At 45.0% G+C, this 25,743-nt stretch overlaps 1 protein-coding gene across 14 annotated transcripts in view; it reads left to right on the top strand.

Annotated features, from left to right (window-relative positions):
* Positions 1-25,743, top strand: part of CACNA1A (calcium voltage-gated channel subunit alpha1 A) — a 256,547-nt gene that overhangs the window by 72,892 nt on the left and 157,912 nt on the right. For 13 of the 14 annotated variants that reach the window (XM_082214686.1, XM_082214683.1, XM_082214682.1 and 10 more), the window contains 2 exons: positions 22,738-22,844; positions 24,467-24,606. In XM_082214686.1, coding sequence (XP_082070812.1) covers positions 22,738-22,844; positions 24,467-24,606 — 247 coding nt within the window. The remainder of the gene's footprint in view (positions 1-22,737; positions 22,845-24,466; positions 24,607-25,743) is intronic. The other variant, XM_082214676.1, reaches the window with a different exon arrangement.

Raw genomic sequence — 25,743 nt, forward strand, 5'->3', positions numbered from 1 at the left:
AACCAGGCCCACTAAGCATACCCAGTACTCAATTGACTTTTGTGGGGGGCTCCCCCCAATTTTGCTTTACTATTTATCTCATCAGTCTCAAGTCAGTCTGTGGTGACTTTTGCAAGTGCGTTCAGCTAAGGTGTGGTGCTTTCTGGATCTCCTGCCCTCCCACTGAGCTATCAAAATATAAGGTTCAGTCCTTTAAAACACTTCTGCTACAATTGTACTTCCCTCCACCCTTTCTCAGTAGTATTTCTGTCACTGGGGGTGCTTTTGTATACTTCAGTATAAAATCCTAAGAGCCTGACTGGATGAGACCAAAGGTCCACCTAGTTTAGCATCCTATTCTAACAGCAGCTAACCAGATGCCTCTGAGAATTCTGCAAGCAGGCCATAGCAGTCTCCCTTCTTGTGAGGCCCAACAATTGGTGTAGAGAGGCATACAGATGCATGCCACTTCTGAGAGTGGATATAGAACGTGGTGTAGGGAAGTTTTTAAAGAGGCTTGTGGCTTCAGGAATTCGATCAAATTTCAAGTTACCACTTTTCATTGGTGCCTATATATTGACACATTTCCTTGAATCACTTGGAGCAGTTTCCTCTGCAGGTGCCCTTTCTGAACATCACTTGCTCTCTTCTGGTAGCATACAACTTTACGTTGCATGCATTGATCAAGAGAGGAGGAGGCGGAGGAGGAGAGAACTAATAGGTAGATGCTACTGACACTATACTGTGGGTTGCATTAGATGACTGTGTGGATTGTTCAATCCTGGAGGCTCATCCCTTGCGTAAGTAAGTTTAAGCATGTGCTGATATTGTTCAAGATTTGGCTCTGTGCAGATAGTTAAACACCTGGAGCCTGACTTGGATCCTCTGCACATAAGTATCAAAAATAAGAGGCAGGATAGAAAATCGCTTCCAACTAATACCATTGCAAAGGTCATGTGTGCCCAATGGCACTGGGAGGTTTGGGATAGCTCGATGGAGAAGCTTCTTCTTCTCCTTCTCCTTGTTTGCTAAGGCCAATAAGGCATAGAGTTACCTGTGTTTGAAGCTGCAAGCCAATCTGAGTGGATTTATCAGGGGAAGGTCACAGGGGTAAGCATCACCTGGAGTCTAATATTACAGCCTGGATGTGTGGGCCCTGCTTTTGCTATCCCAGCAGGTTGGAGCAAAATGACAGAAATGTCTTTTCCATCTGATTTGGTTGTTGTGGGCATTCTTCTTTTCCTTCATCAGCCTTTCCTTGGAGAATAGCTTTATCCAGGAAGAGGCTGGGATAATTAATGGATTTTTACTGGTCCACTTCACTGATCACATTGAACCATACTTTTAAACAAACTGTGGTTTAATATGAATGCGTTGCATGCTGATGCGCAAGGGTCAACAGTTCTTGCAGTGTGCCTCCCTTGCTACACCTGCTGCCACACAGTGGATGAAACAAACCAAAGTCTGGTTTGTTATGTTGTCCAAACTTGCGCAAGTGGTTTTCTTCCCCCCAGATAATCCACAAGTGGTAAGCCAAGAATAAACTTTGGTTGCCAGTCATTATTTGGAGATAAACTAACCAAAAGCCTGGGATCAGATGAAGTAGCTTGCTTTTTCTGGGGCACAGCAGCACCAGCAGGAGGAGTGAGGAGCACTGTGAGAACTTTTGAGCTCGCTTACATTAAACCATAGTTTGTTTGAAATTATGGTTTTATCTAGCATGTGGCCCAGGCTCATACGTTTTCTGCATGCTTTGTGTGCCCCCCCCTCAAAATGGGCATTGCAAGTTGTACCACAAAATGCAGGGTTGGCTTTGTAGAATTGATGTGGTGCTCTTACACATTTCTTCTCTATCCTTGTGCAGTCTGTGATTCTTAGAGGAGCCTGAGAGAGAACAGTGTTGTGGAGAGAAAAGGAAGTGCACTTGTATCCACTTCCTGTTCCTCTGCACTCCTGACTCATTAGGCAGCTGAAGCATATTCTGGGTAGGGGAGATGTAAAAGTTCTAGAATCTTAGAATCAAAGCAGTGTAGAGTTGGAAGGGACCCATAGGGTTATCTAGTCCAACCCTTTGCAATGCAGAAATATCAATTAAAGCATCCATGACAGATGGCCATCCAACCTCTGCTTAAAAACCTCCAATGAAGGAGAGTCCACAACCTCCAGAGGGAGACTGTTATAATAATAATAATAATATAATAATTTATTATTTATACCCCGCCCATCTGGCTGAGTTCCCCCAGCCACTCTGGGAGGCTCCCAATTGAGTGTTAAAAACAATACAGCATTAAATATTAAAAACTTCACTAAACAGGGCTGCCTTCAGATGTATTTTAAAAATAGGATAGCTGCTTATTTCCTTGGCATCTGGTGGGAGGGCGCTCCACAGGGCGGGCGCCACTACCAAGAAGGCCCTCTGTCTGGTTCCCTGTAACCTCACTTCTCGCATTGAGGGAACCGCCAGAAGGCCCTCGGCGCTGGATCTCAGTGTCCGGGCTGAACAATGGGGTTGGAGACGCTCCTTCAGGTATACAGGACGGAGGCTGTTTAGGGCTTTAAAGGTCAGCACCAACACTTTGAATTGTGCTCAGAAACGTACTGGGAGCCAATGCAGATCTCTCAGGACCGGTGTTATATGGTCCCGGTGGCCACTCCCAGTCACCAGTCTAGCTGCTGCATTCTGGATTAGTTGTAGTTTCCAGGTCTGCCACTGGCGCTCTAGCCGTCTCAACGATTGTTTCATCACCCTCAGCTCCGGGGGAAACCACGGGGCTGTCTGGGTTCCATGCAATTGGACAGTGCACTTTGGAGCCAGACAGTCAATAGCCTTGGTTAACTCCACATTCCAGCGGGCCACCACTGTCGAACAGCAAGTTCTTCATCATACATTTTGTTGTAAGATGATAGGTCTTCAGACATAGGCATATTATCCATTCCAACAATATAGAGATGCATAGGATGGAATAATGTCACTATAGTGTCACTACTTAAGCTGTTCTCGTTTGTGCTGCCTTGTGGGCAAGAAGACACTGAATGAGCAATTCTATCCGTCACCCATTTTGATCCCCATGTAGCTGGTCCCTTAGTAAAAATTCCGCCTGTGCCCACAGACTCTCTCCTGTTAGGGTTTTGTGAGCAAACCATTCAAAACAACATCCCTTTGGTATCTCTTTTCTGGTTGGAGGACAGGTAGTTTTTTGAGGGGTGTGTGTGTTTCTTTTAAGTTTTGTAAGGAGTAAAAAGAACAGTTATGTACATTATTAAGATTAAATGAACTCAGTAGCTAGACTTCTGCTTTTGCACTTCCCACTTTAAGCCTGAGATACAAATAAGAAGGCTGTGTATTAGGATACTGACTACTCATGCCCTGTGGGTTTGTGTCATTTGTGAAATTGTGGGAGTCAGCTAGTTCTTTCTTTTTGCTCTCTTCACTGTATGGCTGAAGTCTAGTTCTTTCCTCCATTGGGTGCTTCAATATTCCATCAATAAAAGCTCTTTTGAGAGTCACCACATCATCTACGACAGTTTGCCCAGTGTCCCCTCAAAACTAATGACAAATGCAGGTGCTGGGAAGAGACAATATTGTTAACAATGCATGAGTCATTCCTGGGCATAGGTGCAATGAGGTGGATCCCAGGCCCAGGGTTCCCTGAAGTGAGGTCTGTGAAGCTGCTGCTTTGCCAATAACTGGTGCGTGCCAAAAGTGGCTGCAGGATGGACAGGAAATAACGAGAACCAGTCACAGTAATTTCTTCTAAATCAGCTAACATTGTGGCTTGGGCCTTTTTACCTGGGGACATTAACAAATAATGCGGAATCCCTAGATTTACATCTCATATTTTGTGTGTAGGTAAGGGAAGGATTTTTCCACTGTAAATGAGAGCCAGCACTCCCTGACCCTGCTGCTTCTCAGATGAGCAGTTGCTACATTCTTCGTCCTCCCCTCTTCAGTTCTTGCAAGTAACAAGATGGCTCCATCTCATGTAATCCTCTGGTTGCTGTCCATCTCCTGCCACAGATCTTAGCATTCACCTGCACACAATATGTGTGTGTGTGTTTGTATGTTTGCTAGAGAAAACAAACAAACAGTTCCTTCAGACAAGTCCACTCAACCTTTTCGGTGGGCGGTGTTGTGGCCAGCCATCTGGGCCCCTTCAGTGATCCGGTGTGGGGGCAGGGAGTTGACATCCCCCTCATGCCGTCTCAGCCGTGTCATCAGTGCTGGGCAGAGCCATGCCCAGTGTGGCCCTGCAGGTAGGGGGCATAGCCACGGGAAATTTAACCACGGCATGGCTGGGGGGGGGCTTCTTTCTCGCCTTTTTGCCAGATCTCCCAACCCACCCACCCTCTTTTTATGCTTTGCTCTGACACGACCTTGCTATGGACAAATGTCAACTGCCAGATGGTTGGGGCCGAGTAGGAATTTTTTCCGCTTGGCAGATTGGCACCAGCCATTTGGTTTTCACCTACCTTGTTGCAATCGTCACAACTTTGTGAGGTGAGGCATTGGATAAGCCTTTGTTTGGATGGAAGGGAGGTTGTAGCCCCTGCCTGCCCCTCCTTATTAAGGGTATCCTGTTAAAGGGATCTAGGGGTGTGGATCCTGTCCAATGCCCGGACGTGAGCTAGGGCCATGCCATGACCCCAACGGGGACCCCTCGAGGTGCCCCTATTTGATGTAAGTCATAGGGCTCCCCCATGGGTTTACCCTTAGATGGACTCCCTGCAGACACTCCCTGCAGATGGGTCGGCTTCACCCAATTCCTAAGCAAAACCGCTCACATCTGTAACCAATAAAGTTGTGGCCTATTTGAACCCATAAACCTAAATACTTGTGTCCGTGTGTTTATTAGCCACTAGGGAACTGCCGGTCATGGGGCCTTGGCACACAAGCCCAGTGTTTGTAAGCACAATGACTGCTGGAACTGCTGTACAATCCAGTTCCTGCAGCAAGCTATCTATTTTATCTGGGAGGGCCATGATTATTTCCCCTATTATTTTTACTGCTTTCCCCAGAACAAGCCCTTAACTGGTAGGCTCAGGGAGGGTTTTCAGAGGGGGAGAATCATTTGGAAGTGGCTCTCACTCCCGCTCCCCCCCCCCCGCAGTGGCTAATGCCATAATAAGCCTATGTCTGAATACCTATCATCCTGCGAAAGAATAATAGATTCATAGAAATGTAGAGTTGGAAGGGACCATGAGGATCATCTAGACCAACCCCTTGTAAGAAGAGAGGTGGAAGTAGATAAAAGGGGAAAGGGGACTGGGGAACTAATAGCTCTGTTGCAAGAACAGAATGAAGCGTTTAGCTTTTAAGATGGAACCAGAACATGCAGTTTATGTTCTTGTCAGATTTTGTAGATGAGAAGGCCTGGCTAGAAAAAGTAAGCTAAGAGAGGATCCTTTTAAATCTGGTTTTGAAACTGGAGGCATGCGCTAGAGCAAATGAGAATTGGGATTCTTGAAGTCAGTGCTGGCCAGCTCTGGGATGAGAGCAAGATCTAGGAGTAGAGAGTGGGGAATGTGGTGGCTTGGAATCCAGGTTTCCTGAGATTTGCTCCTCACAGGGGTCTTTTCTTTGACCTTGCCTTTGCTGCATGGGAGCCAGTCATTTCAGTGGTGTCCCTGCTGTGCTATTCTAGTCACGTTGGAAGATCTAGATCAGTGATGGCCAAACTTGGCCCTCCAGCTGTTTTGGGACTACAATTCCCATCATCCCTGATGACTGGTCCTGTTAGCTAGGAATGATGGGAGTTGTAGTCCCGGAACAGCTGGAGGGCCAAGTTTGGCCATCACTGATCTAGATTAAACATGAGTCCTTCCCCCACCAGTGTTGCTTTTCTTTGCTTATGGGCTTCTTCCCTGTGGCCATGCTTTCACTGTTACCAAATTAGCTTATAAAAGGAGAACACAATGGAGTGGCTCCCATCCTGCTACAGAAAGACAGGAATATGACAAACTCACCACTGAAATTCATTTGTAAAAAATAAAGGCAACCAGAATCTGATAGTTCGTCCTGGTTTTTGCTGTTGATTTTCAGCATCCATTAGTAACAGTTGCTTATCCAACTTTGGAGGCTTTTATAAACCACAGTCGGCTGGGTTTGTTTTGGATTTTAAAATACTGTTTAGGAATAAATAATCTTGTTACGTTACCTGGATTGTGTGAGCCAGATGATCTCTAGGGAATCTTTGTGTCCTGATGGTTCCAAGTGTTATGTGCATTCTCTGAGCGCTGCAGATGAGACCTGCTCCCTGCTGAGTGGTCTTGGTACCTAGGCGAGGAAAGAAAGGCAGCTGGGCTGTGGGGGGGAAGGTGTGGGCTACTGGGAGGCAGGCAATTCCATGGAACTCTTTGGGTTTTGGTAGGCCAGGAAGATAGAGGTTTTGAGAAAAGATTTGTTTTGCCTGCTGGAGAGGCGATTTGCTTGATGAATAGCAGTGAAGCATCTGTGCCAAGCTTAGGAAGCAGTGCTGTAGTGGCATAAAAAGATGGCTGTGAAAAAAGAACACAAAGAGAACTAAAGCAGATGAGCTTGTTGCACAGAGCAGAGAGAGCAAAAGGAGGATGAAGTGGCAAGAAGGAAGAAATATGGTCTGGGCCAGGGTGATGGAGAGCTCTAAAACTGGCCTCCTTACACAGAGCCAAAGGAAGTTCAGAAGGAGACGGCAGAAAATATTCCTCAGAAACTATGGGATGTAACAGCCTTGCATAGCATTCAATTTATCACCCTGGCCACCCTGTCATTCAGTGCAGAGAATTTGTTTTCGCCCTATTCTAACTAGGAAAGGATCTTGCAACAAACATTCCATTGAATGTCGCCAGGGATGAAAAATAGATAGCAGCATGTGCACACACATAAGCCTAAATGTTTCTGCATTGGCTGTTTTTCCTAAATGGAGAAGATTTGGTGGCTGGATTGGGGGTGGGGAGCTGGTCACTGATTAGGAAAACATGAATGCAGGAAGTGGCATCTGATCCCCTGGCGCCACATGCCAGCTGCTTAGGAGAAAAAGGAATAGTTAATTAATTAACACTTGGGAAATCAGATCAACGCCACCCCAATATTTCTGCAGATTCAAATGGATTTTTTTAATCATTACCTTACATAATATAAATTAATTTTGACTCAGTTTTCAGTGGTCAAGAAGGGATGGGGTGCCCCCCCCCCATTTTCAGAAACTGGGATACACCTCTTTTTCAAGAGTTATTGGGCAAATATTAAGGGATTTGCTAGAAAAAGAGTTCTGTTCCATGTGAATTTTAGAATAAGGGGCATCAGGTAAATTTTACACAATTGTACAATAAAGGACACCCCCCCCTTTAAAAGCTCTATTAAAAATGTAGAGTAGAACCAAGATGGCATTAATAGGGCATTAAAAGCAAGTAATTTGAAACATGGAAAATGTAGTAATTAGTTGGTCATTTCTAAGACCTATAGAGGAAATGGAAACTTCCTATCAAGAGGAGAAACCTAGAAGAGATCTTGGGGATTTTTTAAAAATCATGTTACCCCTGCCCCTCCACTAGCTCTTGATGGATGGGCAACTGTTCTGTTGTTACAATTTGCAGCACCAACCAGTTTAACATACAGTTATGAAACAGAATTCTCCTGGTCAGTGATAGCTGACCAAGATGAAGGCTTAAGTAGGGCAGTCCGCAGCATTGCAGTTGTGTGCTGATCAACAAGTTGTTCATATTGTTAAGTCAGGCTGGAGACAGCATTCATATAAACTCAGATGGGACGACCCATGGCTCCTCAAGTCACCTGGTGCTGCTGGGTCCTAATGCTACAGCACAGCCTCTGGCCATCTGCAGTAGTGGTGCTTCAAAAGTTTAGGCCAGCAGATTGCTCTGCCTGCAAATGGTACTAGTAGTACAGGATGTGAGGTTCATGGGCTTTGACTTCACGATCCCCAGGGATTTATGTTTCTGTGTGCACTGGAGGAGGTTGTACCCAGCTAACTCAAAGGAATTGGAACTAGGTGGCCTACCTCAAAAGGTTATCCTTCTGTATACATGAACCCTGTTGTCCACAGTGGTTTAAACCAGGTTTCTGTTCTTCGATGAAAGAGACTTCTGTACATCTAGGCTTAAGGGTTATGTAAGAATATTTAAGAGACCACTGGGTCACAGGTTGCTCAGCTACCAGATTGGTTGTGGGGAAACTTAGAAGCTTATCTGGGTATAACCTCTGTGCCAGTCTGTTTTTATTTCTTGTCTTTTACTTCTGAGCTTCTTGTACCTATCCACATTCTTCTTCAGCCTCCTGGACTCAACAACCCTCCTTCCTCCATGAGTTGGCCTTAGCTCTTTCTGTCCCTACCTGAATAGTGCCTTTTGACATCTTACCAGAGCTCTGCTTCCATCCCCCTTATCACAACCCTGGTCCTTGTGAACAGTGAGACTGAGGAAAACGAGGCCTAATGCTTCTCTTCCCCCACCCCCAATCTTTTAGTGGCAGAGCACAGTGGGTTTCTTGTCACAACACTGCAGCAGTGCATGGCCTCTGGTTAATCCCAGCGGCAGTGACTGTGTAGCTCTCCCCAGGGTCATGCTGTAAACGAGGAGCTTTGATCTCAGTTGGACTCCTCTGAGCTGAATATTTCATCATGGAGGAATCTAGGCTGCAGCTCATGTGATGGTGAAATTAATGAGAGGAGGAGAGACTTGTAGGTGGCACGCGTGAACAGCAGGAGCTGCTTCCTCAGCTAAGCTTCCCTTCTCTTTGTGGTTTCCTCTGCCATCTTTCACCCATCTTTCTCTTCGTAGATCAGTTCTTATTTCCCTTTTTTCTCCTCCTCCTCTTCTTCTATTCCCCCACATTTGTCTTCTTTTCCATTCCCATCTCCTCCTCTGGGGAAATGAGCCATTTTACTACATGAGCCAGCTGTTACCTCTCTGTCCTCATGGGCCCATGTCCTCTACAGGCTGTGAGATGTAGTGTCAATCCTCTCAAAGTATTTCCTGGATAGAGAGAGAGACAAACAGAGCGAGAGAGAAAAGAGAGAAAGAGAAATGTCCTCTACCCTGGGTTCCTTCTGTGCCTCTTGGGACCCAGCGCAACCTGTGGTTCAGTCATGTTCAGGGCTATTTTCTGTTGAGAATCTTTCACATTTCTCAAGAAAGGACAACCTATATTACTGCTCTGCATATCTCTCTTTGTTGCACATGAAATGGGATCAGACCTGCTTGCAGGTTTCAAAGATGACGTGCAAGATGATAGCAGGTAATGGCTAAGGGTGTTGAGATGAAAAACCCAAGCTTTACAGTCCCAGAATAGCACAATGCAATGTGAAGCTTTCTTCCCTCTGGATACAAGAACTGATGCCCTGACCCTAGTGTTTTCTCTTGCACTCAGGGTGCCTTGGTTGTTTTCAAAAGTGTAGTTTAACTTGACTTTTGCATTTCCTGCATCTGAGCTTTTAACGTAAAACTTAACATGGGACAAGCCTTTTTAATGTTTCTCTTCCACTTTCAACTCAACATTCAAAATGGTCACAGGTGGCACCACTTGTGACCAAAAATCGTTCTTCAGCATCCCTTAAGGATATGCTGGATTTTAACAGCAATGTGGCATAAGAAAGCAGCTGCTGTCCTTTCTTATCCTGAGAGGGGCAGCTAGAGAATATGGAAGAAGAGGGCCATGAGACAGAAAAACCAAGGTGTAACATGAAGGTGGTTGTTTAGAGCACCCCATGCTTAATCTGGGAAGCAGGGACTCCAGGGGGCTCAGGGAGTATCATTCCGCTTTCTTCTGACAAGTGCTCTGCTGTTTGGAGCTGCGCTGCTGTAATCATTGCTGAGCCAGCCTTCTGCCCGGAGCCATACAATTGCAGTAATGCCTTGGCTGGAACAGCCTGTCTGCCATGTTCCCAATCCTGCTTGCTCATGTGCTGAATAATGTGTGTGGAGAGCTGGCTGCCCCTCTGGTTTTGCTTGGCCAGAAAGGCTCAAAACTGCAGGATCAGAGTGAAGCAAGAAATTACTTTTTGGGTGGTTCTCTTCGTATGTGTGTGCAAAAATGTCCCAGTTGTGAACAGGCTTGTGATAAACAGTCCCAGGGAAGGTATGCTGTGCCACAGTAGAGCCACGCCTCACATATAGGGATTAGGAAAAGGGTTTTAGAGGCATTACTGTTAAGTTGTGGGCATTACTGCCAGCATCTCGATCTCAAGTGACCTGCTCACCACCTGAGCTTTGGGAGCCACCGCATGCTAAGAGACTGAGCATGTGCTGGGTTGCAGGGGTTGAGCAATTTGTTTCCCAATTGCTTTACCCATACCCACTCGCCCCATCTTTCCCACTGCCAAACTTCCTAGCTTCAGAGTGAGTAGGGCTTCCATTGCTGTGGAAGGTTATGATGGGTGGAGGAAACCAGAAGTGCTGCTTTCTTTTTACTCAGTATCTGCCTAAAAGCCTGTGGCAAAGCCTAGTCACTTTGCAGAACTGGTGTTTTCCATTTTGTAAGGGTAGCCTCATAAGCAACTAAGCCATATTCTGCCTCAAGTAAGGACTGCTGAGATCTGGCCTCTGATGTTGAGAAGTAAAGGGAGGGAGTGTGGACTGAATAGATGGGGAAAGCAGCAGCCCTGGGGGTTTGTTTTTGTTTTGGGGGAAATCAGAGGCATGTGGTGTGGTGAAACTCCTAGGCTGTGTTGGTACTTGAGCTTTTATTGATTTTATGGCTGGGCCCTGTATATAATTTTATCTGATGCTGTTTTTACTGCATGTTATTTATTCTAATGTTGCATTGCTTTTAGTATTTTTATTGCAAGCCATCTTCTGAGGGCTTGCCCTCAAATGATGGGGTGGAAATGACTAAATAGAGGGTGTGTGGTCTGGTCTGGATAAGATGTGTGTGGTCTGGTCTGCTGCTAAGCCCCATTGCTTCAAAAGCAAGGTTGGCATGGACAGTGCTATAGCCAGGTTGTCTGGCTTCCATGTGATCAAGATGTGGATTCTTTCTTTTCTAAAAGTCAGTAGGGCTGCTCTGCCCTTTTAGGAAGGTTGACATACACATGTGTAGGGTTTATGGAAACAGATAACCCCTAAAAAGTGCTCCTGTTTCTGAAGCCTCTACTGCAGATCACAGAACCACCACATTCTTGGCTGCTGTCCCTCCCTGAAAGCGGTTCTTGTGCAGGAAACTGAACCCCTGCCCAATTGCTGTCAGGGGGCCTAAAACTTCCATTTCAGCAGGATCTGTGCAGAGAGAGGAAAAGGGAAGATGTGGCGCTAGCACTGCACATTTGAGCTCTCTGCTTTCCTCTGTGAATGGCGGGAGGGGGAAAGAGGGCAGACAGTAGCGAAGAACTATTAGTTGAGGCTTCAGATGGGAAACAGGCTTGTGGTTAGTGTGAAGGTCCATGTTTTGAAACTCACTTGGCTTTAGTCGGACTTATACCCCAACATTGCTCCAGAGCGGGACAAATAATCATTGGTCTACCAGCAGTAATAACAATACATTCTACAGAGGAAGTCTATTATGAAACCGCAGTAATGGAATATCCCATTGTCTGTGGTTTCTTTTCCAGCTTCCAGCAACCTTGGGTTTTAAAGGCAGTCTGAACTGAATGATGCTTCCTCTGAATTACTTCTCCAACAGCTACTGGTATTCCTACTCCCCATACTTTTGTGTAGAGCAGGTGACAAAAATGTTTTGGGTCCTGTGAGCACTTTTGCTAACCAGATAAACTTTTGTGGGTAGCACACACACTCCACAACCAAGTCCACTTTGGAACCTATTATGTTGGCTGCAACAGAATGCTTCTTTAAAGCCTCATTTCAGTGGGGTAGAAATATACACGTATGAATTAAGCTGCGTCCTAGGAGCCTGCTGCCCATTTCAGTGGTAGCTGATTTAATCCAATCCTCATTTTATGTTTTACGTGGAGTCTGTGGCCCAAGCATGCCAGTGATAAATAATGTATTCCCATTTCTGGCTTCTTGTTCCCCATTTTTTGAAACTCATCCAAATCCCACAGAGGATGAGATGTGCCTGAGTTTTGAACTGGCTGTCTATGTGCTTCCAGGCTCGGTTCAAGGTTTTGATGTTGGTGTGTAAGCCCTAACAAAAGAGAAAGGTTGAATTCCAGTGGCTTGAAAGATCACCTCTCAGTGTATCATCTTTTGTCCTGGGCTTTGAGATCTGCAGAGGAGACGTTGCTCATGGTCCCACCTATGTCTCAGGACAGAGCACCACACCTTAGGAGTCCCCCTGACCCTTGAGCTCCTCTTGGCACTTTTCATTCTGAGCTCCCCCATCAGCAGTTAAAAATGTGTCTCTTCACGTTGGAACATACTGGTATGCATTGTTTTTGTGGTATTTTATGCTTTTTGCAAATTTCGTTATACACCGTCCTGATATTTTATATGTGGAGCAGTCTATAATTTATTTATTTTTTTGTAACTGAATATGTTGGTCTGCACCTTAGGCTGTGCCCTAAATGCAGATGCGTTGTGATTTTTGAACCAAATCATGCTTTGCCTTTAATATGGTTGTAGTTTACTGATGCATTGAGGTTGTGTTTCATGTTTTAATGTTATGTGCATTGTAAACTGCCCTGTGGTTTTTAATGAAGGGTGCTCTAAAAATAAAGAAATAATAATAGTGTAGGAGTTGACTTGCTGGATCAAACTAAAGGCCCATGTCATAAGTAATCCAGCATTCTGTTTCCATCACTGCCCAAACAACCATTGTGTCCCACCCATTGCCCGACAGCATGTAGTGTTTGCAGATCTGCTGCCTCTGAATGTGGAGGCTCTTTTTAGACATCATGGCTAATAGCCACTGATAGACATATCTCCATGAATTTGTCAGATTCGCCTTCAGCATCTCCTTCTTGTGGTGGAGTCTCCTTCTTTGGAGGTCTTTAAGCAGAGGCTTGACAACCATATGTCAGGAGTGCTCTGATGGTGTTTCCTGCTTGGCAGGGGGTTGGACTCGATGGCCCTTGTGGTCTCTTCCAACTCTATGATTCTATGATCTTCCTTGTGCCACTTGGTTTGTGCCAACTGGGATTCAGAGCCTATTTGCTCATGTAACAATGTGACCCTCTTTTCCACAGTCTTTTAAAGACATGGGCTCAGACTGAGCAGCATTTCAGAGCGAGGGGAGGGGGGAGAAGGAGAGAGGGAGAGGGAGCTGTTTTGCAGCGAGATGCTGTAGGGTCTTGCTATATTGATTAAGCTCCTGGGACCGCTGCCAGTTGCCTCTAGGATTAAATCGATACAGTTTGCAAAAGGAAAAGCTTCTCCTTGCTGGAGACATAAAATATTGGAGTTTATTTTTTAAATGATAAAACTTACAGGCGGGGTGAATGTTCCCACTACTCTGCCAGGGATGAAGGATAATTGGGGCTTTGAGAAAGGGGAATGGGGTGCCTCAGCAAAGTGACTATAATGTTAAGTGCCTCAAAGGGTTAAATAGCCAGGTTGCAGAGCTACAGGGCACACACAGGAAGAGAGTCTAATTTCAGTCTGAATAATAGCTATATTGGCATGCCAAGAATGATATACAAGTGTTGCCCATTATATGGGAAGGGCAGATTTCTAAGGTATCTTGTCAGACTGGTGATAATAAAATTATTCTGTGCCAGCATCTGCAACAGTACAACTTGCTGCTAACTTCGATCTCTTCCTCCCAGTGAACTGAATATTGTTGAATTAGCTTTTGTTCCTGCTGCTTGAGCATCTTTTTGGAATTTGTTTTGTTTTACTGGTCTTAGGGGAACTTAACTTAGGTAATGATGATGTATATGCATGGAGTCTGTTGCAACTCAAACTGTGGGCCAATTTACATGGTACTTTGCCACTGACAATTTGCAGAAGCAGAAGTCTTGGGGGCGGGGATGTGAAGTGTTAACACATAGATCATCATGTGTATTCTACAGTACATTGATACACTCCTGGGTGGGATTTCTCCGGCATTTTGCAGGGTTTCCCTTTCTTTTTCTGAATATGCAAAGCCATGAGTTGATTTCAAATCTAGAACAAAGGGATATGTGAATTAGCTCTAATATTGTGATCTTGTGCTTTGCAATCGCGTGAGAGCCTCACAGAAAGAGTGTGTGATCTTCTGTCTAATGTAACAACAGAAATGTGCAGGTTCTTTGCTCAGTGGTGCCATTTGCATTTGTTGCTATGTATCTAGGGAATTCACAGCTGCAGAAATTCCATTACAGTTCCATCTGGGAAGTATGGGGTAATGGTACCTTCGCATATAGTACACATGTGTATTAGAATGACATGCTGGCATTCTTAAGCTTGTTCTTTAAAAGTGTATCCAGGGTTCTACCCTCTTTGACATTCCTAGTTGTGCACACACCACTGAATGCCATTGGATTGCTGTAATTATATAATTTATATAATTGTTGTAATTATATAATTAACATTTATTTATCCATTGGGTGGGCTCAGAGTTCACATGCAGTATTTTAGTACTCCTTACAACAACTCAGTAAGGTAGGCCAATGTTATTATGTATGCTGGAGGGGGCATTGAAAAATAGCCTCTTGCCTGCAGCCCCTTTGTGAATTTATGGCTGCAGTGAGATTTGAGCTAAGAACTTCATAGTTGACAGCTCATACTCTTAGCACTCCATCCATCAGCACAGAGATGCAGTCAGCCTGACCTAGTAAATTGTATTTTTTTAAAAAAAAACTTGTACATGGGAGGTATGGATTCAAATCACAGATCAATATGGCTTGATTTGTGTTTAAATGTTATCATACTACTTCTGTCCAGCATTTGTAAAATGAGAATAGCAGTAGCCAGCTTCACAGGGTTGTTGCGGAGATGAATCAGATAAGACCAAAGCATTGTTCACTAAAAGAGCTATATAAATGATTAATAATAACTTCCCAATGGTTTTAAATTAAATCAAAATATTTGCCATTTGTGTGCTGCAATAGTTTGTTGCAAATTGCAACATGCAAACAAGACAGGGGCCTATTTGCAGACTTTTAACCCATAGTGGGGGGGGGTTCATTGTGAGGAGGGGTCCTTATATATCTGCTCACCAACATGGGTCCTCGGATCTGTCTTCTGCCCGGCCATTTTTTCTCTAGCTGTAACTGAGGCTCTTTTTCTGCAGTGTAGCTCCCAGCCCAGAGTCAAGTGTCATCCTGGTCGTTTGGCCTACAAACGCTCCCATGCAAAGCTAAGAGAGACCATGCAAACTCTTTCTTGCAAGGTCGCAGTTTGAGCGGAGGTGACTGCCTTGGTGAGGAGCTGGCCAGCGTGCTGAAAATAGGTTCGGCACCAAGCAACTGCCCTTGCTACACAGCCATTTCTCGACTCTGCTGCCTGTGGGAACAGAGACTAGGCTGCTGCTATTGCTTCCTTTCCTTTCTTTTCTTGCTTGGCCAGGAATGGTTTTTTTCCTCCACAAGTAGAAAGAGAAAGAAGCAGGTTTTTTTTATGAATTGGTCCCACCCTGCTCTAATGAACAGCCTTGCTGCCTTCTGGACCTGGGCACAAAAACTCCCTATTGTAATCCAGTTAGGGCAGGCCTGCTCTACAGTTTCTTGCACACCCAATTTATTAGTTTAGTGTTGAAACATAAATGTGCAGGGGGGGGAGAGAATTGCTAAAAAGCAAGTCTGCCATGGCATGGTAAAACCCTGTGCCGGCACTACCTATGCTGATGGTTTCTAGATAATGTCCTCTACCAAAGCTAGTTTATCTGTGTCCATAGATTGGATGGTTGATTCAGAGGCTATCTTTTACTCCTAGGGCACTTTTACACACAAAAGACAAAAACTGGTTTGCCTCAACAGCATGCAGTTGTGGCTCCGTGGCAAGTGTGCCACTGTTATATTCATATTTGCAAGCACAAGTTTGCTGCATTAAAGATTTCCATATTAGACATATACCTAGAAACATGATGTGTAAAGGATTCAGGCCTAGAGGCATGGTGTTCCTCCAAGATGGACGTCCTGGTTATTTCTCTGTCATAATTCAAATAAAATTAATCCCTTTGTGTCAAAAGGTTAGGTACAGATAGTTTACTTCATGTGTTTATGTGTAGGTGTGGGTGTTTCAGATGATAATCATTGTATAAAGATGGCTGGTTGAAGTGACTGAGGAAGCTAAGGGTGGTGGTTGTTTTTGCAAAATGCAGGATTGTTTATACACAGCGTTTCAGAGCTTGAAGGAAAAGGCTCCGGAGTTCTGTACCCAGTTTGGCAAGGGAGCGGGAAGTAATCATTTATTGGCATCAGATCCTGGGGAAGGGAAGAGTGGCAATGGCCCATTGCCTTCTCACTTTTGGAGAACCCTTTCTAAATCACACACTTAGAAACAAAAGATGCTTTTGTCAGTGTCCTGACCTGCTAGTTTTCCATGGGGAAGACACAGTTTTGTGTGGTGAAACATTCAGTTGTGCGAGCCCCCCCCCCCCCCGAGACTATGAAGTGAACAGCCCAGGCATAGTTTCTGTTCACATTAGTGGCTTGAAATGCAGCAAGATCTTCCCCCACCCCAGCTGCAGTTCAGGCTGCATTTGCACAGTGCTGTTCATATCTGAGAGGGGTTGTGGATGTTGCCACCTGATGTGCATGGCATTTTGGGTTTCCTTGCCCCTGCAAAACGCACAAACCTAGAACTTATTCCTTATGCCAGTGTGTGCCGTGGCACCCTGGGGTGCCTTGAATGATGGTCAGGGGTGCCGTGGGCAACACTGGCCTCCATCCCTCTTTCCTTCCATCTCTCCTCTGCCTCCCAAAGGCTTGCACAGCTGTTTGTTGCAGCAGCCCTGGCTACAAGCTATCCAGGCAAATGGTACCTCTAGGGCTGGCCAGGGGGTGCTGGTTGCCAGGAGCTGAGGTGGCTCAGAGACCAGGGGTGGCTGTGACAATGCCTGGAGGACTCCCAAGGAGAGGGGAGAGAAGAGGAGGCTGAGGGAACCCTCCACAAGGGAGGGGTGAGGGGCTGCCAGCTCTGCTGGCAAGGGGTGACATATCTGGGCTCCTGAGTCCCACAGGGGTGCCACAGAAAGAATGTAGTTGGTCAAGGGAACCTTGGACTCAAAAAGGTTGAAAACCTCTGTTTTTATGCTATCACTTGTGCATTTGCAACAGCTGTTAGATTGTGTTCACACTTCCATTTACTCCTCATCTACTGCTCTATTCAGATTGAAGCAGGTTTGGGGGGGGGGCAGCAATATATTGTCAAGAAACTACAGGGTTGAGATGGAGTGTGGCTCACATCTTATGAATGTGGCTTCAAAAATGAGCACTGGGCATGCACTGGATGCAGAGTAAGCAGTAATGTGAACATCCCCAGACTTACCATATTTGAGAACTAGAAATATGTGTGAGGAGGAGGATGCCTGGAATTTCAAGAGGGAACTGAAGAAAAAAGAGTGGGGACATAAAAGCGAAATTTATTGTTGAGCATAATATGTGAATTAGTTCAGGGTTGGATTTTGGTAATATGGCACCCTGAGCTAGGGACAAAATTTGGCACCCCCACCTAAATATTTCTTATTTTCACAATAATTCCTTTTGGTATAGTTGCTTTTTTAAAAATAGATCTTCTCAGTAGGCACCTGTATCAATATACAGTTGTACCTCGGGTTTAGAACTTAATTCGTTCTGGAGGTCTGTTCTTAACCTGAAACTGTTCTTAACCTGAGGTACCACTTTAGCTAATGGGGCCTCCCGCTGCCACTGCACGATTTCTGTTCTCATCCTGAAGCAAAGTTCTTAACCCAAGGTACTACTTCCGGGTCAGCAGAGTCTGTAACCTGAAGCGTCTGTAACTCGAAGTACCACTGTAGTAGTAGTTGTTGTTTGCAATCGCTTGGCTTTCCATAAATCCAGGACAGATTAGTTACCATCTAGCACACTTGAATGATCATGCCCAAATGTAGGAAAGGATGGATTCCTCCCTTTTATTTCAGTGTACAGTAGTACCTCGGGTTACATACGTTTCAGGTTACAGACTCCGCTAACCCAGAAATATTACTTCGGGTTAAGAACTTTGCTTCAGGATGAGAACAGAAATCGTGCAGCGGCGGCGCAGCGGCACCAGGAGGCCCCATTAGCTAAAGTGGTGCTTCAGGTTAAGAACAGTTTCAGGTTAAGAACGGACCTCAGGAACGAATTAAGTACTTAACCCGAGGTACCACTGTATAGCCAAGTGTGTCATCAACATCAGTACAAAACTGGGTGGGATTTATTCCTTAATTTTAAAAGAGGGGGCGGTGGTGGTGATCTTATAAATGCAGACCTGGAACATATGGTCGTTGGATTGCCATAGGAAGGAAACTGCATCTTGTGTATTTGGCCAAGAACCCAAGCTATCCACCCCCTCCCCCCTCGCCCCTTTTTGAGCCTGGCTCTGGATCATGGAGTCGCCCTCGGGACTCAGAAACCACGGAGCCTGACGTGGAGCTGAGCTGCCTTTTTCGAGAGGCCTCCTCCTTGCCCTCTTTTTCCGCTCAAGGAGCTGGCTGGTGTTCTCGCCTCGCCTTCCCCTCGCGTCCCCGGCTCACTCTCCCTCCTCCCCCCGCATCTCTCTCCTCCACCGGATCCGCTGATTCAGGCATCTTTCCGCGCAAGCCAATCAATGGGCAGGAAGGGCCTGCAGCGGGCTCCGTGGCTCAGCAGCTGACGGTGCTGTGCTGCTGCGAGGCAGGCGGCGCGCACTGCAGTCTCAGATCCTCCTGCCCACCTACCCACCCCAAGAACTGGGCCGGTCCCAGCGGCACGTTTCAGCGCCTGCCTCCGCTGCTCCACTTTTTAAAGCAAGCTCGTTCGCTTTCTGCTGCGAGCTGCGAGCTCTTTTCCTTTTGACCCTTTCAGCGCCGAGTCGTAGTGATCCAGCGGGGGAGGGGGGAGGCGCATTGGTTTGCAGGAGCAAAGCAATGAGCATGGTGGGGGGCAGAGAGCAGGGGCTTGAACTCCGAGTGGAGAACGAGGAGGGAGGCAGCCTCTGTCCGGAGCATCAGCAGAGGTTTCAGTTCTTGGCTCAAGTACGGGGATATGTTCAAGAAAGGGCTCAGATGCATGCAGATCTGTTTGCATTCCAGCCCCTTGCTATGAAAGCTGTGCCTTGTCTGTGTAGCAGCTGGTTCTGGTGTCTCTTGAAAGTTGGGATCTCTATACAAAGGGTGCTTCCGGATGACCTGTTTGTTGAGAATTCATCCTGATTTGCTCATTTGCAGGGAGATTAGGCATCACTGGCTATTTAATAAACATTCTTTCTGATTTGTTTCTGGGGAGGTTAGATGATGTTGTATCACATCAAGGGGTAGCCCACACATTCCTTTATATTTTCCTGTTTCTTTTTAAAACAACTGTAATTAGGCAGCCTGAATTTGCCAGTATGTGGTCGAATTGCATAAAAAATAGGGATGGTCTAGATGATCCTATAATCAGAGGCACTCTTCTCCAAGCAGTGTGTGTGTGTGTGTGTAAGCTACACCTAGATCTGGCAGGCTGAAGTCCTAGAGCCTAACACCAATTTCTAGAATAGATATAGTTACAGGTAGGTAGCTGTGTTGGTCTGCCGTAGTCGAAACAAAATTTAAAAATTCCTTCCAGTAGCACCTTAGAGACCAACTAATTTTGTTATTGGTATGAGCTTTCGTGTGCATGCACACTTCTTCAGATACACTGAAACAGAAGTCACCAGACCCTTATATATAGTGGGGAGGGTATTACTCAGAAGGGTGGTGGGAATGGGTGATTGGCTGATAGGGGTGGTAAAGCTGTTGACGACTGTTAATGACTACTGCTGGTCTTACAGTTTTGGTTTTTCCTCCACTTCCTCCAATAATTCAAACTTTCGTTTCTTTTGGAATTCATGATAATTTGGTCACTTGATGCAGATTAATCAGCATCTTGGAAAACCTTTCAAAAACACCTTTGGGAAAAAATTAAGAGAGGATTGTCCGAAATTCCAAGATCTGGTATTTTAAATCCTAGAAGGGAATGAACTGTGTTAAATTCCAAACTGTTTAGTGTTAAGTTGGCCAATGTCAGTTTAAGAATGTGTGAGACCATCCATTTAAGCATTTCTAAGTCTGTCAGTAAGATACTACCCTGTCAAAGACTAAATAAGACCCATAAATAGAAGCACACCTTTGTGCTCTTGTGCCCAAAGTCAGCATTTTTTTCAGTAGCTGCTGATTACAAACAATAAGCTGTGCGTGTGTTTACAGATTTGGGAAAGATTTCTTTGGGTGAGGCATTTATTAAGAGCTTTTATTGCGCTTCCTGTTTATATTCCATAATGACCAGAGATTTAGTTGCTCATGCTCCTGAAGAATAATCACTTGTGGTCTGAAACACAAGTGGAACAATTGACTCTCCTGCTTTCCCTAATAGATGCTTTTGGCGCAGTGCTGGTAGTGATCAGTTAGCACTTAGTGCAGCTACCTTTCCCATCATTACACCTCCACAAAGGCTCAAGTGGTTCATGCAACACCTCCTATATGACTTGGCTTGTGTGTCAGGTCCTGAGCATCAGATCTCCATGGAGAAAGATGAGCAGATGCTTCCTGGCAGGTGTGTTTCCAGATTTCCTATAGATTCCCTGCCCTGAAGCTCCCACACAGAGCCTCACCTCAGCAGGTGGAACAGTGGGTGCAAGAATCAACCACTTCACACAGGTAAGCCAATGAGGAGCCTATTGTTGGAGGATGAGAGATGGTATAGGCCGCATAATTGTACCTGCTTCCCATCCAGCAAATCTCCACTACCATGGACATGAACAGGGAAACCCATGCACACAACAAAAACAAATTCCAGGTAATATATTGCCACAAGCATGGGGAAGAAATGAAAATGACCACAAGAAAAGGGCATGAAGTGCTCCAGCTGCAGGCCAGCCACTCACATAGGAACATAGGAATCCACCTTATACCAAGACAAACCATTATTGTGTTTAGCTCAGTACTCAGTACTCAGCAATGCCTCTCTAGGGTTTCAAACAGGGCTCTCCCAACCCTGCATGAAGATGCCAGTGTACTTGATAGACATGTTTGCTATGTGTTCACCAGTGTGTCCTGGCTAAGACTATAAAGTCTGTCTTACTATTAAGTAGAGTGAAGCAGCCACGTTGTGGGCTGGAGAACAACTACAAGGCATTGGAGGACAGAGCTATGTGTCCTGCAACCTGCCCTGTTTCTCCTAAATTATCCTGCTGTCCTCAGGTGTGGTGTGAAGGATGCTGTCTCTCTGCAAGTGCTGAAGGAACCTGTTGAAAGGGTGGGCATCTTGTCCCTCACCTCAGTCAGAAAAATATCTTGGGCCAGCCCTGTGAACTAGAGATGCATGCACAGTGGGCAGTGCACAATAGAGCTGTGAATTCATCCAAGGATGAATGGATGCTTCTCATTCCATTTTGTTTGTTATTGAGTTCAAAATGCACAGATTAAACATCTGCACACAGCTGGCTCTAAAGAAAATCTGATCTGTATCTGCAAAAGCTAAGACAGGAGCTCTTTACTCACAGCAAAAGCAGGAGTCTGGAAGTCCTGTTTCCAGCTCTCTATCTGCAGAGCTCTTGAATGGCACAGGGCCAATGGCTTGGCTCCTCTGTGAAACAGTGACAGCGTCACTGACCCTCCTAATATTCCTCTAAACGATGTTTAAAGAGGGTTCAAGTCAAGTATGAATAATCTAGACTCACAACCTCAAAATTCACACTCCATGTAACTGTGAGGATAGCCAACTGCAAGTCACTGAAGCCCTCTTATCTTCATGGCTTTTAATTGGGAGCTCTTACTTTTGAGATATCTATGCATTTCTTTAATAGATGCTCATAAACACACAGAGCGAGGAGATGGAGCATCAAGGAAATTGTACAGCCAGGCACTCCTGTTCCTATTTAAGTGAATTAGATCCAAACGTAACACCATTACACTTGTACACATGGTTGCTTGACTCATGGAGTAAATTACTGCAGATAATGTGCTTTTTATCATTCAGAATTCAATATATCCCTATCAACTCTCAATATTGGTATAAATTAATGTTCTGAACACAAAAGAAAGGAGGAGTTTAAAAGGTTACTGCAAGATAAAGTATTCTATGAAGAAGCTTGTGTAATGGGTAAATGATAAAACAGGGCATAGTAAGGAACAGACTTGTAGGGCTGCTTTCTTTTTCTGGCCTCTGTTTCTGGCCTCTGTTCTGTTAATGTGAATACGCAATGTTAATCTCTGCACGGTCTGCAACTGGCATTCACTGAAAAACCTTGGTGGATTTTGGAGTAGATGTCAGAATTTTCAGAAAGGACAGCATTGATTGTATTTTGGTGAAGGTGAAGAATTGTCACTGTGCTCTACCCAGGAAGTTGAGGTGCTCTAGAAATTATCTCTATTGGCATTAATCAAATGATGATGTTGATTTGTAGCTGCACTCAGGAAAATTGCACTGGTGACTAGTCGATATTTGTCCTTTGTTGCATCCAATGATTTCAAACCACCTTATTATTTGTTTATATCCCACTTTCCCCCCTGACAGGGGCTCAAGGAAGTATATTTTTGACCTTAGTGCTTAAATTTGTGTTTTCATTTGAAACATAGAAAGTACAAAGAATGGCATTGACTGGAACACAGATTTTATTCCACTTCAAAGCCATTCTCTTCTGCACATTGCAGGCTAAAGAACATTCTAAACATCCTTCATATGTATCTGATCCAAGGTGGGTAGACCGCTTTTACTTGAGGAGTGGGGCTCTTTGTTTTGACTGAACCTAGAAGATCCTACCATATGCAAGACTTTCCTTAACTGTTCCTCACTCCTTTTGAATACATGATTTTAGCAACCATCATAGCAAACTGCATTGTTCTTGCTCTGGAGCAGCATCTGCCTGATGGAGACAAGACGCCAATGTCAGAACGACTGGTGAGTAGCAGCCTCTCCTTTTTAAACATTGTTATAGCAGAGTTATGGGACGCGGGTGGCGCTGTGGGCTAAAGCCTCAGCGCCTAGGGCTTGCCGATCGAAAGGTCGGCGGTTCGAATCCCCGCGGCGGGGTGCGCTCCCGCTGCTCGGTCCCAGCGCCTGCCCACCTAGCAGTTCGAAAGCACCCCCAGGGGCAAGTAGATAAATAGGTACCGCTTACCAGCGGGAAGGTAAACGGCGTTCCGTGTGTGCGGCTCTGGCTCGCCAGAGCAGCGTTGTCACGCTGGCCACGTGACCCGGAAGTGTCTTCGGACAGCGCTGGCCCCCGGCCAATAGATGTGAGATGGGCGCACAAACCCCAGAGTCTGTCAAGACTGGCCCATTCGGGCAGGGGTACCTTTACCTTTACCTATAGCAGAGTTAACGGAGCTTTATAATAATGTCAAAAATTAGAGTCCTGTGTCAAGTTCCTTCTCCCTTTCAGTAAGGCACAATAAACTTAACCTGTGCCTTGACAGTGTTACGTTTTGCGTTTCCCTGCCAGCATTACCAAGTGATGTGGAGCTAAGGTTGCCAACTCAGAAATTCTGGTGCATGGTTGGAATGTAGAAGTGGAGCCAGGGCCTAGGAGGAGTTTCTGCCTCATCTAGTGGGTCCAGGTGTTTGGTGCTGCCTATTTACCTAACACATCCAGCTATTTATGTAAAAACTATCGGGGGGGGTGCCCTTGCCCCTTGCTTATTTGGTATCATTCAAGAGAGTAAGAAAACCAAGCAGACACCCTCCTCCCCCACAACCGGTTGGCAATTCTATGTGGAATGCTAGTGGGAAAACATACATTATAGGGTCAGGTCACAGGGGGCACAGAGGGAGAGATGGAAGCGCCACACTCAATTTCTGTTTTCAGTAGCAGGCTCGTGCTCCCTTTAACATTACTTCTGCCCCTAGAATAGTGCCCCCATACATTTTCTTCACTTGATCTTAGCCAAAAGGCCGAGAAGCAATCATACATTTTCTTTCTTTTCCCGTTTACCGCAGCAGCTGACATGGGAACTGGAGATATTTCTCTGGGTTGAGAGTTCTCTTTCTCAGTATTGCTCACACCGTCCAAATCTAACAGATTGACCCAAACACAGCCTTCACTGGACTTGTTTTCATAAAATATTGTTCATGCATGTGATTGAATGAAAATTGGGAGTGGTGGCTCACTAGCAGCCTCCATAATTTGGATTTAAAGTTTGTGTCATACCTAATCCTATGCATATTTTCCTCAAATGCATTGATAAGGTCTTAGTAGCCTGGCTCATATTGGATACCCTGATAAAAGGCAGCAAATGATTTTTGTATTCTAATAATAATTGGTATTAATAGATATGTTGGGAAAGAGAAAAATGTTTCTAGAATATATACCTTAAATTAAGATCCAAGAGACCAAAGTTCCCTCCTCACTACGTAACTCCTTCAGAACTTGTCATTTTATCTTTGAACCCAATCCTGCCTCACATTATTGTAGTGATGATAAAATGGGGAAGAGGACCATATTGGTTTCCCTGAGCTAATTGGAGGAAGGGTGGAATAAAAAGTTAACATATAAAAATTTTCCCTTGTGAATCTCTCCTTAGGATGACACAGAACCATACTTCATTGGAATATTTTGTTTTGAGGCTGGAATTAAAATTATTGCCTTAGGATTTGCTTTCCATAAAGGCTCCTACCTAAGGAACGGCTGGAATGTGATGGACTTTGTGGTGGTTCTCACAGGGTAAGTAGCTGGTTTTTAAATTGTTATCAGTTCTTGTTTACAGTAGTGCCCCGCAAGACGAATGCCTCGCAAGACGGAAAACCCGCTAGACGAAAGGGTTTTCCGTTTTTGAGCTGCTTCGCAAGACAAATTTCCCTATGGGCTTGCTTCGCAAGATGAAAACGTCTTGCGAGTGTTCCGATTTTTTTTCACTTTCCCCCCCTTTTTCTAAGCCGCTAAGCCGCTAATCCGCTAAGCCGCTAATGGGTTTGCTTCGCAAGACGAAAAAACCGCTAGACGAAGAGTCTCGCGGAACGGATTATTTTCATCTTGCGAGGCACCACTGTAATTTCAGTCTGGTAGAGGCACTTCTGTCTAGCGGACATTGGGCAGTGTCAAGAGTCAAGAAGGGGGTTTGACTTCTCAGATTCTGTTCTCTGACAAGCAAGGAGAGGGAAGTCTAGTTAGAACAGGGGAAGGCTTGGCATAAGGTCTTCTGGCTTGGATTCCAGTTTTGAGATGCAAGTTGAATGCTGATTTAGCCATCAGTCCTGTCTCTCTCAATCATGCTACAGCCAAGTTATGCATCTTAAAGAATCTAAGCCTCGTAGATATGCTTGTAGTGATATACAATCATTCTTCTTCTTTTTTATAAAAAATGCAGACATTTCATATTGAAAACAATTATTGTAGAGATGGAAGGAATGTGTTGGAAATATCATGAATTCTAGCCAATAGGTGCCTTCTGAAGGTGGCTTTTATTTCCTTTGTTTATTATTTGTTGGTTCTACACATTTATAACCCCTGCCTTTCCTCTATTCAGTGCAATTTCCTACCAATTCATACTCTGCCGTGCTGAAAATTTGCAGAATATTTTTTTTGAAAAATAATAAAAATATTTTGACTTATCATCGAAAATGGTATATTTGTTCTGCATGCTGTGGGGTGCTTTCAAACTTCCCACCACCACTGCTCTTCAAATGTTGCATATACCTTCACCATTAGAATTCCAAATGGAAGGTTTGGGCTGTTGCTCATCTTTGCCGCTAACTTCTGCTGGTTCTCCCTTGTTAGCAGACGTGTAGGCTAATAGAGATACATAATTTTTGGACACCGTCATGTTTTTGGTCACCACAGCTTTAAGGCTGGCCCATGAGC

The sequence above is a fragment of the Podarcis vaucheri genome (genome assembly GCF_965113315.1).
Source record: "Podarcis vaucheri genome assembly, chromosome: 2".
NCBI classification, from domain to species: domain Eukaryota; kingdom Metazoa; phylum Chordata; class Lepidosauria; order Squamata; family Lacertidae; genus Podarcis; species Podarcis vaucheri.